Below are 17004 nucleotides of genomic sequence, written 5' to 3'. Positions count from 1 at the left end.
TCATTGTAGTAATAATAACAATAATAATAATCATATATATTTTTTAATTATATGTGTAACATATTCTTCATATTCTGTGTGCCTAAGTTCTTGAGTTAATTTGTCTCCATAATCATTGATTAAGTTAAGCAGGTGTCTTCGGTTTGGTTAACAATCTTAGTGTGGGTTTATAAGCTCTTAGTTCATTCTGTTCTCCGTTCCATGTCGTCTTTAGTTGGCTGTGGTATTCTCCTGTTATCTCCAGTGCTTGTCTGAGTTTGGTTATTATATTAAAAGTGTCCCCTTTTTTGAGTGATTCTTCGTCAAGTGATTATTGCAGCAACCAAGCTGTGACAGAACGCAGATGTTTCTGTTGTGTTTTATCCTGTTTTTTCCCCCATGGATCTTCCCATTGCGCAGCTTCTCTGCTTGGAGCAGGGAGACCATCCACTGGAAGAACATACCCAGGACTTCTAAGGCATGCATTCCGGTGGATGGTCTAAAGGAGGATTTAGCTGCTTTCGTGGAGTGGGTGCTGGTGAAGAACAATTTGCCACTCACCATCGGCCTGACTGAGGACCACACCAGCCCCACTCCAGCCCCAGAGTTTAGCCAGCCCATCCACGCGAGCTGCACGGAGGATTTGCAAGAGCCCATTGCAAACTGTGGAGACTGGCCTGCCTCGATTGACGAGCCCGAGCCTAGGACGGGAAGAGACATTGCCCCGGAGCCTGAGCAAAATGGAGAGTCTGTCTATGTGCGTGAGCCGGCAAAACCGCATGTCGCCAATGGAATGGTCGTGGAGTTCGAAGGCATGGAGGGAAGCCCCACCCACAACCCGTCGTCATGGATATGCATTTTATGGACTCTGGAAGTAATTTGTAGGTGTTTGAGGAAGATATTTCCCTGTTTCTCCCACCTTCGCTGGTCCCGCCCAGCCCTGAGTCTCCTGTTTCCACGCTGGATCTGCCCAGCCCTGAGTCTCCTGTTTCCCTGCTGGATCCCCCCAGCCCTGAGTCTCCTGTTTCCCCGCTGGTCCCGCCCAGCCCTGAGTCTCCTGTTTCCCCGCTGGTCCCGCCCAGCCCTGAGTCTCCTGTTTCCCCGCTGGTCCCGCCCAGCCCTGAGTCTCCTGTTTCCCCGCTGGTCCCGCCCAGCCCTGAGTCTCCTGTTTCCCCGCTGGTCCCACCCAGCCCTGAGTCTCCTGTTTCCCCGCTGGTCCCGCCCAGCCCTGAGTCTCCTGTTTCCCCGCTGGTTCCGCCCAGCCCTGAGTCTCCTTTTTCTCTGCTAATCCCGCCCAGCCCCACGTTGCCTGTGCTCCCTGTGATCCCTCCCAGCCTCCCTCTCCCACCTCCTCTTCCCAAATCAGCCAGTTCCTCAGCCCGTTCCGCCCAGCCCTGAGTCTCCTTTTTCTCTGCTAATCCCGCCAAGCCCCACGTTGCCTGTGCTCCCTGTGATCCCTCCCAGCCTCCCTCTCCCACCTCCTCTTCCCAAATCAGCCAGTTCCTCACCCCCACCTCCAATGTTTCACTTCAGCCACACTGGATCTCCAACAGCTTTCTGTGAGGAACTGCCTCAGAACTTTAGTTCTCGAGCTCCACCCAGTACAGATGTTTGCCTGGCTCCACTTCCAGTTTATGAACCCATCACTTTACCGCGGCCTCCACCGGGCTCCCTCGTCCCACCGGCTCTGCCTTGGTCAGACATTGTCCTGCCTGCACCTTCAGCTTCATCTGGCTCCACCTTAGTCCTCAGGCTCCCTGATTCCACCTCGGATGCTCTGTCGCGGCTCCTCCTCAGTCTCCAGTGCCAGCGATGTAGTGTGGGCTCTTCGTCAAGTCAGTTCCACCTGGGTCACCAGCGGCTCCATTTCCATGAGTTGTCCCCAAGGTGTCGTCTGCCAAGTCAACACCATGGCTCTTCCCTCCCTCAACTCCGCCCTGGGGTTTCGTCCTGGCTGGACTCTGGGTGACCATCTGGCTCCTCCTGGCTCCTCCCTCCACTCGCCAATGGAGTGTTTGGTTCCCCCCAAACTTTTTTTTCACTCTCTCCTGTTTCACGTCCCCCTCCAGAGACTCCAGAACTTAAACAATGTGAGGACGCGCCTGTCCAGGACGGGGCGTAATGTAACATGTATGTTCTGTTTCAATTCAGTTTTTGTGTTTCTGTGTGCCCCAGTTCTTGAGTTAATTTGTCTCCATAATCATTGATTAAGTTAAGCAGGTTTCTTGTGTTTGGTTAACGATCTTAGGGCCCTACTTTAATGATCTGAAACGCAAGTATCAAACGCGAAACGCAAGTAACTTTGTGGGCGGATCTCGGCGCAAATCTAAAATGGGTTGGTCTGAAGTAGCTACATTACTCATAGGTGTGGTTTGGGCGTAACATGCAATAAACCAATCAGAGCGTCATCTCACATTCCCTTTAAAAGCTTGTTCTATGCCGGATTGCTATTATAATGGCGGATTTGCCAGGCGCACGCCAGGAGCGGTTCACAGCCAAGGAGACCGAGTATTCTCGTCAGGGCCATAACAGACAGAGAAGTGACATTGTATGGCGATGGGAGAAACCCACCCAAATTAGCTTTGGTTAAACAGGTGTATAATAATTTGGGTAAATGTGTAAGCTAGATTTATGCCTATTTTTTCACATCTTCATGGACACCACAATGATTTCCCTCGTGTGGTGATATTTTTGTCATGGATCACTGAAAGATAGTCAAGGATTCAGATGCGAGTGAACAAGTATTTATTTGTCAAAAGAGAAGACAAGAGACTCAATTCGACAGGTAGCATCCACAAGGATCGTACTGAACGAATAGGTTACAGTTCTCATATAGACAAACTCAGAATGGAGGTGATCGATGATCCTCGGCAGACTCAGGGAATGAAGTGGCAGAATCCTCAGGTGAACACAGAACACGCTCGGGCAGACTAGGCAACGCAGGGACTCAGCGGGCGGAATGCAGATCCAACGTGGAGAAGATCCTATGGAAGCGTCGAAGAAGCAGGACAGGAACAGGGGAACAGGCTCAGACCCAGGAGAACCTCCACAACCATCTGACAGAGACAAGACGAGTGAGCAAACAATATATAGGACATCCTCATTCAGAACAGCTGGCGCTGATCGGCTCATCAGTGGAACGAGCCAGCTGACGAGCCACGCCCATTCACACAGCACGCACACACATAGCGAGAGAGAGTCCATGAATCCATGAACCGTGACAGTACCCCTCCTCCTAGGAACGCCGCCTGGCGTTCCCAGACACCCTTACCTGTCGATTGTAATCATCGATAAGGGAGTGATCCAGAATGTCTCTGGCAGGAACCCAACTTCTCTCCTCCGGACCGTAACCTTCCCAGTCCACCAAGTACTGGAACCCGCGTCCCCTCCGTCTCGAGTCCAGAATACGGTTAACCGAAAAAGTAGGCTCCCCATCTACGAGTCGCGGCGGGGGGGGAACCGGAGCAGGCGGATTAAGATGTGACCGAAAAACGGGTTTAATTTTGGAGACATGAAACGCGGGATGAATTCTCTTGTACGCTAGAGGCAATTTGAGGCGGACTGTCACCGGACTAATAATCTTGGTGATAGTGAACGGGCCAATGAATTTAGGAGCTAATTTATTTGAGACGGAACGGAGAGGAATATTCTTCGTAGAAAGCCACACTCTTTGACCAGCGACGTATACGGGTGGCCTCGACCGGTGGCGATCGGCCTTAGCCTTGGTGCGCGCCCCCACTTGGAGCAGAGTCTCACGGGCTCTGGTCCATGTGCGGTGACACCTCTGGACGAACGCGTGAGCGGAGGGGACCGCGACTTCGGATTCCAGACTGGGAAAAATTGGTGGCTGGTAACCTAAACTACATTCAAACGGAGATAGGCCCGTGGATGACACTGGTAATGTATTGTGGGCGTACTCCACCATAGAGATATGTTGGCTCCAAGAGGAAGGATTCCTGGCGGCCAAACAACGCAATACTCTTTCCAAATCCTGGTTGGCTCTCTCGGTCTGGCCATTGCTCTGGGGGTGAAACCCTGAGGACAGACTAACGGTCGCTCCCAGTGATTTACAAAACTCTCGCCAAAATTTGGACACAAATTGGGGTCCTCTGTCAGAAACCACGTCAATCGGAAGGCCATGTAAGCGAAAGACGTGATCTACAACAATCACCGCTGTCTCCTTGGCTGAGGGTAGTTTGGGCAAGGGAATAAAATGAGCCGCCTTCGAGAATCGGTCCACCACGGTCAAAACTACCGTGTACCCTTGAGAGGGTGGGAGGGCGGTGATAAAATCTAGCGCGATGTGGGACCAGGGTCTCGAAGGGACAGGCAGCGGTTGGAGTAACCCATCTGGGGGTCGATTGGAAGTCTTACCAGTGGCACATACCGAGCAAGCCAAAACAAAACTGTGAATGTCGCGTGCCATAAGTGGCCACCAGAATCGTTGCTTGACCAAAAAAACTGGTGCGATTAACTCCTGGATGGCAAGCTACGTTGGAACAATGCCCCCACTTAATGACGTCTGACCGTAATCCCTCCGGCACAAATAAACGATTCGGTGGGCAGCCGGGCGGAGGCGTTACCCCTTCTAAGGCCGTCTTGACCTTCGATTCGACCTCCCATGTGAGTGTGGAGACAAATAGGGTCTCGGGTAAAATGCACTCGGGAGTAGACGGGCGTTCGGAACGGTCAAAAATACGCGATAAAGAATCGGGTTTGATGTTTTTGGAACCCGGGCGGTACGAGAGAGAAAAATCAAAACGTCCGAAAAAAAGTGCCCACCGAGCCTGCCTGGAGTTCAGTCTTTTGGCGGTTCTGATATATTCCAGGTTCTTGTGATCGGTCCAGACAATAAAAGGTACCCCCGACCCTTCCAACCAATGACGCCATTCCTCCAACGCTAACTTTACTGCCAACAACTCTCTGTTACCAATGTCATAGTTACGTTCGGCAGGCGATAAACGACGAGACAAAAACGCGCAGGGATGCATCTTGTCATCCGTGAGAGAACGCTGGGAAAGAACTGCTCCTACCCCCACCTCTGATGCGTCGACCTCCACCACGAACTGACGTGAAGAATCAGGGGCTATCAAGATGGGAGCTGAAACAAAGCAGCCTTTCAGTTTGGCAAACACAGCCTCAGCTGTGTCTGACCACCTGAACGCAGTTCGGGGGGAGGTCAAGGCAGTCAACGGCGCGGCTAGTTGGCTGAAATTGCGAATGAAACGCCGGTAGAAGTTGGCGAACCCCAGAAACCTCTGTAGGGCCTTACGGGAATCTGGACTTGGCCACTCCACCACAGCCTTAACCTTCTCAGGATCCATGCGTACTCCCTCAGACGAAATGATGTACCCTAGGAAAGGAACAGACTGTGCATGAAAAGCGCATTTCTCCGCCTTGACAAAAAGCCCATTCTCTAGCAACCTCTGGAGCACTCGTCTGACGTGTTGAACGTGCTCCTGGAGAGACGAAGAAAAAATCAATATGTCATCCAGGTAAACATATATGAACTGATCTACCATGTCTCTCAACACATCATTGACGAGTGCCTGGAAGACTGCAGGGGAGTTGGAAAGCCCGAACGGCATAACCAAGTATTCAAAGTGCCCCCTGGGGGTGTTAAACGCGGTCTTCCACTCATCCCCCTTCCTGATGCGAACCAAATGATATGCATTACGTAAATCCAATTTTGTGAAGATAGATGCTCCCTGCAACCTCTCGAAAGCTGAAGACATCAACGGCAAAGGATAAGTATTCTTAACCGTGATGTTGTTCAACCCCCGGTAATCAATACAAGGTCGCAGAGATCCATCCTTCTTCCCCACAAAAAAGAATCCCGCCCCCGCTGGAGAAGAGGAAGGGCGGATGAACCTGGTGGCTAGAGAATCAGAAATATATTTCTCCATAGCCTCCCTTTCTGGAGCAGAAAGTGAATATAACTTGCCCTTGGGCGGAGACGTACCTGGCAGTAACTCTATGGCACAGTCATAGGGACGATGAGGAGGAAGAGAAGCAGCCCGAGACTTACTGAACACCTCCTTCAGGTCGCGGTACTCCGGTGGCACGTTAGACAGATTCACCGACTCCTCCTGCAACACAGAACGAGAAACAGACGGGACGGCAGACAAAAGACATGAGGCATAACAATCATTACTCCACGCGGAAACAGAGTTTTGGCCCCACTCTATCCGAGGTCCGTGCTGAACCAACCACGGGTGACCCAGGACAATAGGAGCGTGAGGTGACTGAGTGAGGTAGAGTGAAGTCTTTTCAGTGTGGTTTCCCGAGGTAATGAGTGTAATAAGTCCGGTGGAGTGAGTGATACCCGGGAGTTCTTGCCCATTGAGTGCGTTGATAGTGATCGTTCTCTCTAACGTAGTGATGGGGAGGCGAAGCTTGCGTGCCAGTGAAAAGTCCATAAGGTTTCCCTCTGCTCCCGAATCCACCAGCGCTTGACAGCTGAAGGAGTGTTCCGCCCACTGGAGTCTAACCGGGAGGAGAGTGGCGCTCGAGGGTCCAGTCATGGAGAGCCCGCCCGACAGTAGCCGCCGTCCTACCGCCGGGCTTGGCCTTTTAAAGGACAGGTGTTGACGAAATGGCCGGCCTCCCCGCAGTAAAGACATAAACCCCTCGAGCGACGGTGTTCTCTCTCCTCCCGGGAAAGCCGAGCTCGACCTACCTGCATGGGCTCAGGATCGTTCAGGGGACTGACCGCGCTCAAGCTCCGGGCACTGGAACTCGTGGTGAATTCGGCCGCAGGCATCCGGTATGGTCGGCTCTCCTGCTGTTGAAGGCGAGCATCGACTCGTAATGCTAACTCGATTAGTCCATCCAGTGTCTTGGGCAGCTCCAGGGTATAAATCTCCCTCTGAACGCGGTCAGCCAGCCCATGCAGGAACATGTCCCACTGCGCCTCCTCGTTCCACTTGCACTCGGCCGCCAATGTCCGGAACTCTATGGAATAGTCAGAGACTGACAGTTGGTTCTGGCGAAGGTCGGCGAGTTGGCGGGCAGCCTCGCGTCCAGCGACGGCGCGGTCAAACACTCGTGTCATCTCTAGCTCGAGTGCCTGGAACGAGGAGCAGCACTGATGTCTGTTCTGCCACACCGCTGTTCCCCACTGAGCCGCGCGGCCAGAAAGTAGTGTCATCACCAGGGCTACCTTCGACTCCTCAGACGCAAATGTCATTGGCTGAAGTGAGAAAAAAATAGAGCACTTAGTCAGGAACGTTCTGCACAGATTGGGCTCGCCCGAATACCTTTCAGGTGCTGGGATGCGCGGTTCTGGTGCGAGGGCACGCGGCTCTGGTTGCTGGAAAATCCCTTGGGGAACAGGCGGGGGCGGTGCCGGCGCAGTGGGAACTCTCAGGCGTTGAATTTGAGAGGTGAGCTCGGACACCTGCGTTACCAAAGCCTGTATCGCCCGTCCCGAAGCTCCGATCTGCTCGTCCTGGCGATCCATCCGGGCGTGGCTTCCAGCGAACATCTGTTCGATCCCGGGGTCACTCGCTGAATCCATGAGATGGTGGTCAGATGGTTCTGTCATGGATCACTGAAAGATAGTCAAGGATTCAGATGCGAGTGAACAAGTATTTATTTGTCAAAAGAGAAGACAAGAGACTCAATTCGACAGGTAGCATCCACAAGGATCGTACTGAACGAATAGGTTACAGTTCTCATATAGACAAACTCAGAATGGAGGTGATCGATGATCCTCGGCAGACTCAGGGAATGAAGTGGCAGAATCCTCAGGTGAACACAGAACACGCTCGGGCAGACTAGGCAACGCAGGGACTCAGCGGGCGGAATGCAGATCCAACGTGGAGAAGATCCTATGGAAGCGTCGAAGAAGCAGGACAGGAACAGGGGAACAGGCTCAGACCCAGGAGAACCTCCACAACCATCTGACAGAGACAAGACGAGTGAGCAAACAATATATAGGACATCCTCATCAGTGGAACGAGCCAGCTGACGAGCCACGCCCATTCACACAGCACGCACACACATAGCGAGAGAGAGTCCATGAATCCATGAACCGTGACAATTTTTCCTTGTAATTATGTATGGGAACTGCTGTGTCTGTGTAGATGAGAGAAGCAAAGTGTATGCGAGTTGTGCACACGCTACATTATGGCCAAGCATGCGCCCTTAAAATAGCATCTGAATAACGCGCCACCGACTTTAGACTAGGTTTTTCCTGGTCAGTGGCGGAATTGTTTTCTGAAACTGCAAAATAGCACCAGGGAACGTTTGCGCTGGAAAGAAAGAGTGTTTCCTTTTTTGAGGGATTTTTTTCCCGAGTGATTATTGCAGCAACCAAGCTGTGACGATATGAAATTAGTTGAAATAGGATGTCAGATTTTTTCACCATGAGATAAGAGCTTATTGATTATGAAAACTATTATTTATTTTTGATAATTATTATTGTTATTATTATTATTAATTGTTTCATTTAATTTTTCTTTTATTTCAGTTTTCAAAATGTTTTTTAATCAGTTGATTCAATTTTAGTTTCTGAAAATAACCATGGACATTACTCGTGACAAACGTTTAGGGCTTGAGAAATGATTATAAGAAATGAGAATGAACAGTTTCTTTCCTGAAAACACCAGCATGTACCTATTTTTGAGAAGGCCTTTTTACCCTTAAGCCTTGTGACATATACCAGTGGTAAATGCTTATTTCTAAAATCTGTTATTTGATATTATTGCCATAACCTATATTATATTTAGTATTAACGTTAATTTACATTAAACTGCATTAAAATAATGCATTAACCATTAGAGTTTAGAAAAGCTGCATTATTTTCAGTGCCCACGCTGCCTATGTGATGTCAGCTTAGAAGAAAGTTGTTTCAAAGGTGGAGAAAGTTATTACAATGTTTAAGACAAACCTTTTTTCCTTTGGAATAACATGTACCGATGAATCATGCATACAGTAGTATCTGCATCCCTCCCCTTACCTGCCCCTCTGCCACCAAACACACACACTTGTACAGAGTAAATCCATTATTCAGCTGTGTGTCTGCTCACTCTCTGAGACCATGTGCACAATTCAATGCCAAAACAAGCTGAAACACTCTCCTCTTGTAAGCGTGGCCTTGTCTCGAAAAGATTATTGTGTACCATCCACAGTACCATTTCAACTGTGGTAGACCATCCCACTCCTGAAACTGCCAGCCTCCTCAAAAGTGCATGCCTTTTGACCTTTTGACACTCAAAAGCATTGTGATGTATCCTAGTAGCAACATTCTGGTAGGTTGGTGGTTAAATGTATGGATCAGCAATTGAATGTTAATTGTTGGTCCAGTGGTTACATTTTAACTTTCAGTACAAGGGGTGCCAGTGTAAAGTGAACTGATTTATTTATTTGTGAATAAATAGTATAAAATAGTATAAATAAAAGTTTAAATAATAATAAACAAATACTAACAATTGTAGATGCTTCCTTTGTATTACATTCATCCCTGCTGTAAGCTATTTCATATTTCAAGTGGTGGGGACAAATCTGGCCATGGCCAAAATTGGTGGATATATCCACACTGTAAATTAGGCTTTTGCATCCTAATTTCTAAAATGTTTAATACAAATTCCAAACCCTCCTTGGTCCACACCTCATCCAATCTAACCAAGAATAACCCAGAGCATATTAGATAAATGCAAGAACTGCTCTGCCATTGGTAAAATGGAAATAACGCTTGTGTGGGCACAGAAAGAGAGATGCACATTGATCTTTAAGTCTCTGTTGGAGTGGCCTGGTTTGTTTGATCTCTCCTACGCAGTCTCTGCCTCTATGTTTCCGGTTCACAGTGATTTCACTGCAAAGCATTTTTGTTTGTACTGTGTACGAGACAATTCTTTTCTCAAATTGTTTTATTCTTTATAAGTTGTCATATAAGCTTGTAAGAGTGGCCCCTCTCATGATGCATGTTTTGAATTTGAAGTAACATAACTGTGGGAATGTCTGCAGGAAAAATGGATCTCATGGGATGCTGAGCAGGGTTCCCCCAACACATAATTTCTACTGATCTGTGTTCATATAAGACAAATAAGTGAAACCTTTCACAGAGATAAAAAGTGAGAAGTTGTGTAGCTCACACTTTGGGATTATCAAGATGTTACTGTTGACTTGAAGCAAACAGACTTTAAAAACCCCACATGAACGGTTTAATAAGCAAAACGGGATTTGACTTTTACATTCATGTTTTTCTATTTCAAGGATATAAACTTACTTTTGCATACTTTTGCTCACCTAGGCTGGGCTTTCTTGCTTGTTTTTTAATTAAAAAGTTCTGTTTTTGGCAAATGTAAAGGCCCTTTCTCACCAAAAGAGAAATGACTAAGTCTCAGGCTGAATCAAATGCAAATTCATGCCTGTACTGTAGAGGGTGCAGCTCAAACACACATTTTAGTTGTGCTGGCATTCTGGATTGCAGAAGAATAGGACACAGGAGAAGAAAGTTCAGCACTCTTACTTCAGCAATAAAAACAAACAAATGAAGCAGAAATGTGATGTTTATCTAAAGAAATGTTTGCTTATTGCTATGGTTGAATTGGATCATCGAAGGTCAGCAGCAAAGACGCATAGTAAAGTGAGATTAAGCACATAAAGTACAATTGTGTCATTTATCAAATTGAATTATTGCAGGTTTGCATAATATTCTGATAGTCTAGAAGAACTACAATAACTATCATGTTTACACCGTGCACACAACGCCTCTGGACTTACTCCCGATTTCTCTCAGCATGGGGACAGGAGCGGCGTCAGTTAATGGGAAAATAAAGTAATTTGCGTTACTTATTTGAAAAAGTAACTCAGATATTTTACTGTAAATGTAAAAAGTAATGCATTTACTTGATACTTTGAAAAAGTAATATGATTACGTAACTCACATTACTTGTAATGCGTTACCCCCAACACTTGTCAGCGAGATTGTTTTCTTTATGTTTATAAGATTGTTCATTTGTATCTCAGTAGGTGATGCTGTGACCTCTCTCCACAGGTCAGTGATGGCAGCCTGACGCTTGTTTCCATCAGCCGTGAGGACAGGGGAGCGTACACATGCCGAGCGTACAGCGAGCAGGGAGAGGCCATCCATACCACACGCTTACTCGTCCAAGGTAGTACCCTTGCTCTGACTTGACTCCATGTCTTTATTGTTTGCTATTATTTGAATGACATGACTATCATGTTGTCAGAGTTCTGTGCTGTGTTTGAACGGTCTTCTGTGTTTGCAATGTCATGCTTGCAATAGACCCATGCTGCAGAGCTACAGAGATAATTGGACTCCATATGTTAGCTGTCTGGTATAGTATAGAGCAGTAATGGGTTCTCTGTCAGAGATCTTTTTCACCATAGTTTTGCCAAATAAGCCTTTTCCTGTTGGGATCGCTAATCTGTTTTGTGTCTGTTGCAGATATCCTCTATATTCACATTATTCATTCTTCTAAACAAAAATAAATTATTCTACTCTTTTTCTTTTCCTTCCCATCAAATGCTTATCAAACCAGTTTTAAATAAAACTACTAAAGTAAAAAAAGAAAAAAGAAAAAGTGAATCATTGTAATAATTTAATACTGTTGATTGTAATGCTAAATGATATTCAGTATAATAGGAACATTATCCATGCTGATTTGGTGTTGATGAAGGGGTAATTTAGTGTGGAAGCCCACATTCCCCACAGAAACTTTCTCTTTATTATGGCGTGTTAAGTTATTAATATGAGAATATCTCATTATTACGAGATATTAAGTCAATTATTAGACTTTTTCTGAATTTTACAACATATTAAGTACATATTAAGAAAAGTATGTCATTATTATGAGATACTAAGCAATAATCATGAGAAAGTTTCTCATTGTCATAAGATACGAAGCAAATAATCATGAGAAAGTTTCTCATTATTACAAGATATTAAGTTGATTTTTACAACAAAGTACATATTAAGAAAGTCTGTAATTATAATGATAGTGAGCATTGATCATGAGAGTTTTTCATTATGAGATTCTAACAATTAATCAAGAGAAAGTTTCTCATTGTCATGAAATACTAAACATTAATTATGAGAAAGCTTCTCATTTTTATGAGATACTAAGCATTAATCATGAGAAAGTTTCCCATTACAAGTCAGTTTTGATTTTTCAAACTTTTATGACATAAAGTACATATTGAGAAAGTTTCTCATTGTTATGAGATACTAAGCATTAATTATGTGAAAATGTCTTATTATTACGAGATTATTACATATTAAGTCAGTTTAGATTTTTTTTTTTTTTTACGACAAAGTACATATTCAGAAAGCTTTGCGGTATATTGAGATAATAAGCATTAATCGTGAGTTTTCCATTATGAGATGCTAACAATTAATCAAGAGAAAGTTTATCATCGTTTTGAGATACTTAGCAATAATCATGAGGACATTTCCCATTGTTATGAAATTAATTATGAGAATGAAAGTTTCCCATTATTATGCAATATTATGTCATTTATTTGATTTTTCCCCAAACATTTTACGACAAAGTACATATTTAGTAATTTTCTCATTATGAGATACTAAGCATTGATTATGACAGTTTCCCATTATTATGAGATATTAAGTCATTTATTCGATTTTTTTCTAAATTTTACGACAAAGTACATTTTAAGAAAGTTTCTCATTATTATGAGATACTAAGCATTAATAATGAGAAAGTTTCTCATTATGAGATATTAACAATTAATCAAGAGAAAGTTTTTCATTGTTATGAGATACTAAGCATTAACTATGAGAAAGTTTCCCATTATTATGAGAAGTCATTTATTCATTTTTCCCCTAAATTTTACGACATTAAGTACATTTTAAGAAAGTTTCTCATCATTATGAGATATTAACAATAAATCAAGAGAAAGTTTCTCATTGTTATGAGATACTAAGCATTAATAATGAGAAAGTTTCTCATTATGAGAAAGTTTCCCATTATTATGAAATGCCAAGTCATTATAATGAGAGATATTCTCAATATAATGAGATACTAAGTCATAATTAAAAAGAACATTTCTCATTATTATTATTTACAGATTCACCATCATATTTTTCAACTGAGGCCGAAATGGACATCCATACTTGATCCCTACTGGTGGAATTGTTTTTAAAAAAACGAAGGCTGTTAATATCAAGTAAATTATTGTATGCAATTTTGCTATCAACGTAACAACTTTGATCACTTTTCATAGTGATCATGTGATCTGTTCATCTGTAAGTAGGTAGGTCTTTACCAGAATAAGCTCTAGTGTGTACCGGAGCAAGCACATTTTCAGGAAACTGTCTCATGGAATTCTGTACTGGTCTAGACCAGTTTATCACGTATTTTAAGACTGAATGGCAAGGGTAAAGCAATAAAAATGTATACATAAAAGGCATTTGAAGAGTATCAAAAATAAGAATTAACATTTTTAATAAGACTATCCCATAACAAAAAAGGAAAAAAAAAACGTTTTTCAACTGCTGAAACAAAAAAGCGGGTAGTTGAAGAAACATGGTATTGCAGACACGATGGCTGTCTTGCAAGTTTGTTTTTGTACTGGTGTGTGTGTTTGTGTGTGTATAGAGCAGGACAGAGAGCATCTGTAGAGTCCATGCCTTCATGTGGAGATCTCTGCAGGCTTTCTCCACAGAAGAGCCCTCTCTTTACACTGGCACTGCCAACATAAGCGATGCCCACAGTGGGCAGTACAGTCTGTAGCCCGCTGCAGATTCTCACACTGAGTACAATTCTTATCATCTTAATCGATGATATTCAAATGAGACGGTTGATCCAAATATGTATGTTACAGCTGAGGGTACCTCTAATATTTTTTACATGTTTTTATCTAGTGTTTTTAATGTTTAGTTTAAAGTGGTCATGCCATGGATTTTTTATTATTTTAATATGTTCCTTGAGGTTCACTTGTTTTTTTTGCACCATAGGAAACAGTATCAATGCCCACTCGCTATTGCACATAAATAAGTCTTTTGCAAACATTATCCAAGATAACCCCTATCATTTACAGACAAAGCATTATGAAATCATTTACTTACGGTTTGTTATTCACCTGCTGTCAGATCCAATAAAATTGGCATCTTTCATCAAAAGTTTCTTTGCCAACTCTCCATTATACTGTGCCATGTTTACAAAACAAAATGCTCCGAACAAACATATGATCCTCTGACACGATCCGGGATGTTTTTTCACTCTTGTATTTGTCATGCAGACTCAAGCGTGTTGGAGTATGTCAGAAACTGAACGCGCATCTGTATACTGTTTCCAGTGTAGACAGCGTCAGTGATTATAATGGTATTTCATCCAGTGTAGGCATCTTGTGTCAGCTGTTAAGTGACTGAATGCGAGTAGGTGGGGCCTATGATGTATAATAATAATGATTTATAATGATATATAATAACTATTCATTGATGTCTTGCTCTGGAGGCAGTCATATCATATGCAAATATATTTGCTGTGTGATGTCAAAGATCTCGCAATATCTTTTGGAGCTTGATTAAATAAATGCTTTGTTTATAATGAGGAGGATGTTTCAAGCTATGAAACTTGCAGGATGTTTTTACTGTATTTTTGTGCAACTAAATACAGCCTTGGTGAGCATAAAACGTAATTATTATTCCAAACTTTTGGCTGGCAGTGTATATTAACTCTTCATTCAGTATGTACACCACTGTAAGTGAGGCATTGACTGAATACAATCTTCACTTGATTCACTCCACAATTGTGGATTGTGTTGATTGTTTAACAGCTGTTGAATTCAAAACAACAGAATGAAAATATACATGATTAAAAACACTCATATGAAATCTTTTCTCCAGATCTAGTTGTTTTTATCCTTGAAGAGTACTGAGATTGCTATATGCTCCAATAGGATGTGACGCATCCTGATGTGTAATGGTGATTTATTATGTGTCTCTTTTCTATTTCAGGACCCCCATTTATTGTCTCACCGCCAGAGAACATAACCGTAAACATATCCCAGGATGCATTCTTCACTTGTCATGCTGAGGCATATCCTGGCAACCTAACGTACACCTGGTTCTGGGAGGAAGATAACGTCTACTTCAAGAAGTAAAGTTATGATCGGGTTCATTACTGTACCATACCCCCACTGTCCTGTGTCCATGTGGAGTTTGTCACAGTCCATGTAGTTTCGTCATCATCATTGAGGCATCAGTGAGTTTGCCATTAGGGACTATGGGCATTGTAATACTGTTTTAGGCTTTGGTCAATCACTTTGTAAGGCCTTTTGTTAAGAAATGTTCTGAAATGTAATCGTAGGTGTCGTTAAACTGTATTTAGAGGGCTTCTCATCCGAACTCATCCGAACACACCATTCAAAAGTTTGGGGTCAGTTAGATTTTTTTTTTTTTTTTTTTTTTTTTTTAAAGAAAAAAGAAATGTATTTTATTCCACAGGGACACATTAAATTGATAAAATGTGACATCAAATACGTTATAATAATACGAAAGATTTCTGTTTTAAATAAGTGCTGTTCTTTTAAACTTTTATCAAAGAAACTTGAAAAAAAGATGATCATGGTTTCCATAAAAATGTTAAGCAGCACAACTGTTTTCAACTTTGATAATAATACATAATAAATTACATTTTAAAATATATTCAAATAGAAAAGTTATTTCTAATGATATATATGATAGTAAATAAAAATATGATAATATTTCACAATATTACTGTTTTAACTGTATTTTTGATCATATAAATGCAGCCTTGCCGAGCATAACACCATGTCTATGCCGGACGCGATAAAGCGATCGTTACAAATCCATTTGTCCTTCCTATGAGACGTATCGTGAGTGCTTGGAGTCCGCTGCATCCAGTGTAAACAACATAACTGATTATAAAGGGTTCTATTGTCTTTTGTCACATCACACCATACGCGTCCGGTGTAGACACGGTGTTAGAGACTCTTTCAAAAACAATAAACAAATCTTACCCTCCCCAAACTTTTGAACCGTAGTGTACATCTATAAACAGATGCATTTTTAATTTACATTTATTTTTAAAAAGCAGCTCTGGGCCTCCTACAATTGAAAGCGTAGGCTATGTCCACACTAGTGCGTTAACACGGCATTTTTAAATGAAACCGATCCTCGTTACGCCCATACTGCTGTTTCCACTGCGTTTCAGAAAAGATCTCCGTCCATGCTACACGACCGAAAACGCTTGTGATCATTCATGCACACTGGGCATGCACGTAAAAATGTAAAGAGTTGCCGATTGCTCTAATAATAGCTTGAACTAAGTCAGTAAAGCTTGCAGTTTCATCTCCATGTTAATGTTTACACGGGCATCGAGGTTGGTCTGTTATTGTCATGTCTCAGTAGCGTAGGGGCTTGACGAATCAGGGAAGGATACGCAGGGTGGCTAAGTCACAGATATAAGAAGGGGAAGAAGATGTAAAATATAATAAGAAGTTTTAAAACAAAAATGCACTAGTGTAAACGTAGCCATAGAATCGCCCCTGAATGTTTTGCAAAAAAAGATGCAATTTTACAAGGGATACTTGGTTTTGTGAGGTTTTAGCATTCTGAGTTGAAAAAAATTAAAGTTTAGTATGAAATTATGCTATTTGTTTCCCACTTGTATTTACATGTGTGCATGTGTCCCTGTGTCATTATACTTGTTTGAAGGTCTCACACCTCAGATTGTCTCATTCGTGTCTCTTTTGCCCTGTGTGTGCTGGACCAAATGTTTAAAGTAATACATTAATATTAGTCAAATAACAATTTTATTACTCAATGTCCCTCATCACACTTGTGGGATTACAAATATACAGTCATAGTCAGTCACCTAATTAATGGAACCCAATTATTGGCACCCTTTTATTCAATATTTTTTGCAACCTCCTTTTGCCAAGATAAAAGCTCTGAGTTTGGAGAACACCTAACAAGAGATCAGAAGCCATTCCGCCATACAGACCCAGACACACAGGCAGAAGCTTCATTTTGAGCTTAGTGAACCATTTTTGTGTTTATTTTGAGGTTGT

The 17004-nt window shown here is 43.1% G+C and overlaps 1 protein-coding gene across 6 annotated transcripts in view; it reads left to right on the top strand.

Moving 5' to 3' along the window:
* igsf9bb (immunoglobulin superfamily, member 9Bb) overlaps positions 1-17004 on the top strand; it is a 154556-nt gene that overhangs the window by 92287 nt on the left and 45265 nt on the right. For all 6 annotated transcript variants that reach the window (XM_056263073.1, XM_056263070.1, XM_056263072.1 and 3 more), the window contains exons 5-6: positions 10982-11099; positions 14927-15068. In XM_056263073.1, coding sequence (XP_056119048.1) covers positions 10982-11099; positions 14927-15068 — 260 coding nt within the window. The remainder of the gene's footprint in view (positions 1-10981; positions 11100-14926; positions 15069-17004) is intronic.

Source organism: Rhinichthys klamathensis, unplaced genomic scaffold, assembly GCF_029890125.1.
Source record: "Rhinichthys klamathensis goyatoka isolate OS25496 unplaced genomic scaffold, OSU_Roscu_1.1 h1tg000197l_1, whole genome shotgun sequence".
Taxonomy (NCBI): domain Eukaryota; kingdom Metazoa; phylum Chordata; class Actinopteri; order Cypriniformes; family Leuciscidae; genus Rhinichthys; species Rhinichthys klamathensis.
This window is presented reverse-complemented; position numbering and strand designations above follow the sequence as displayed.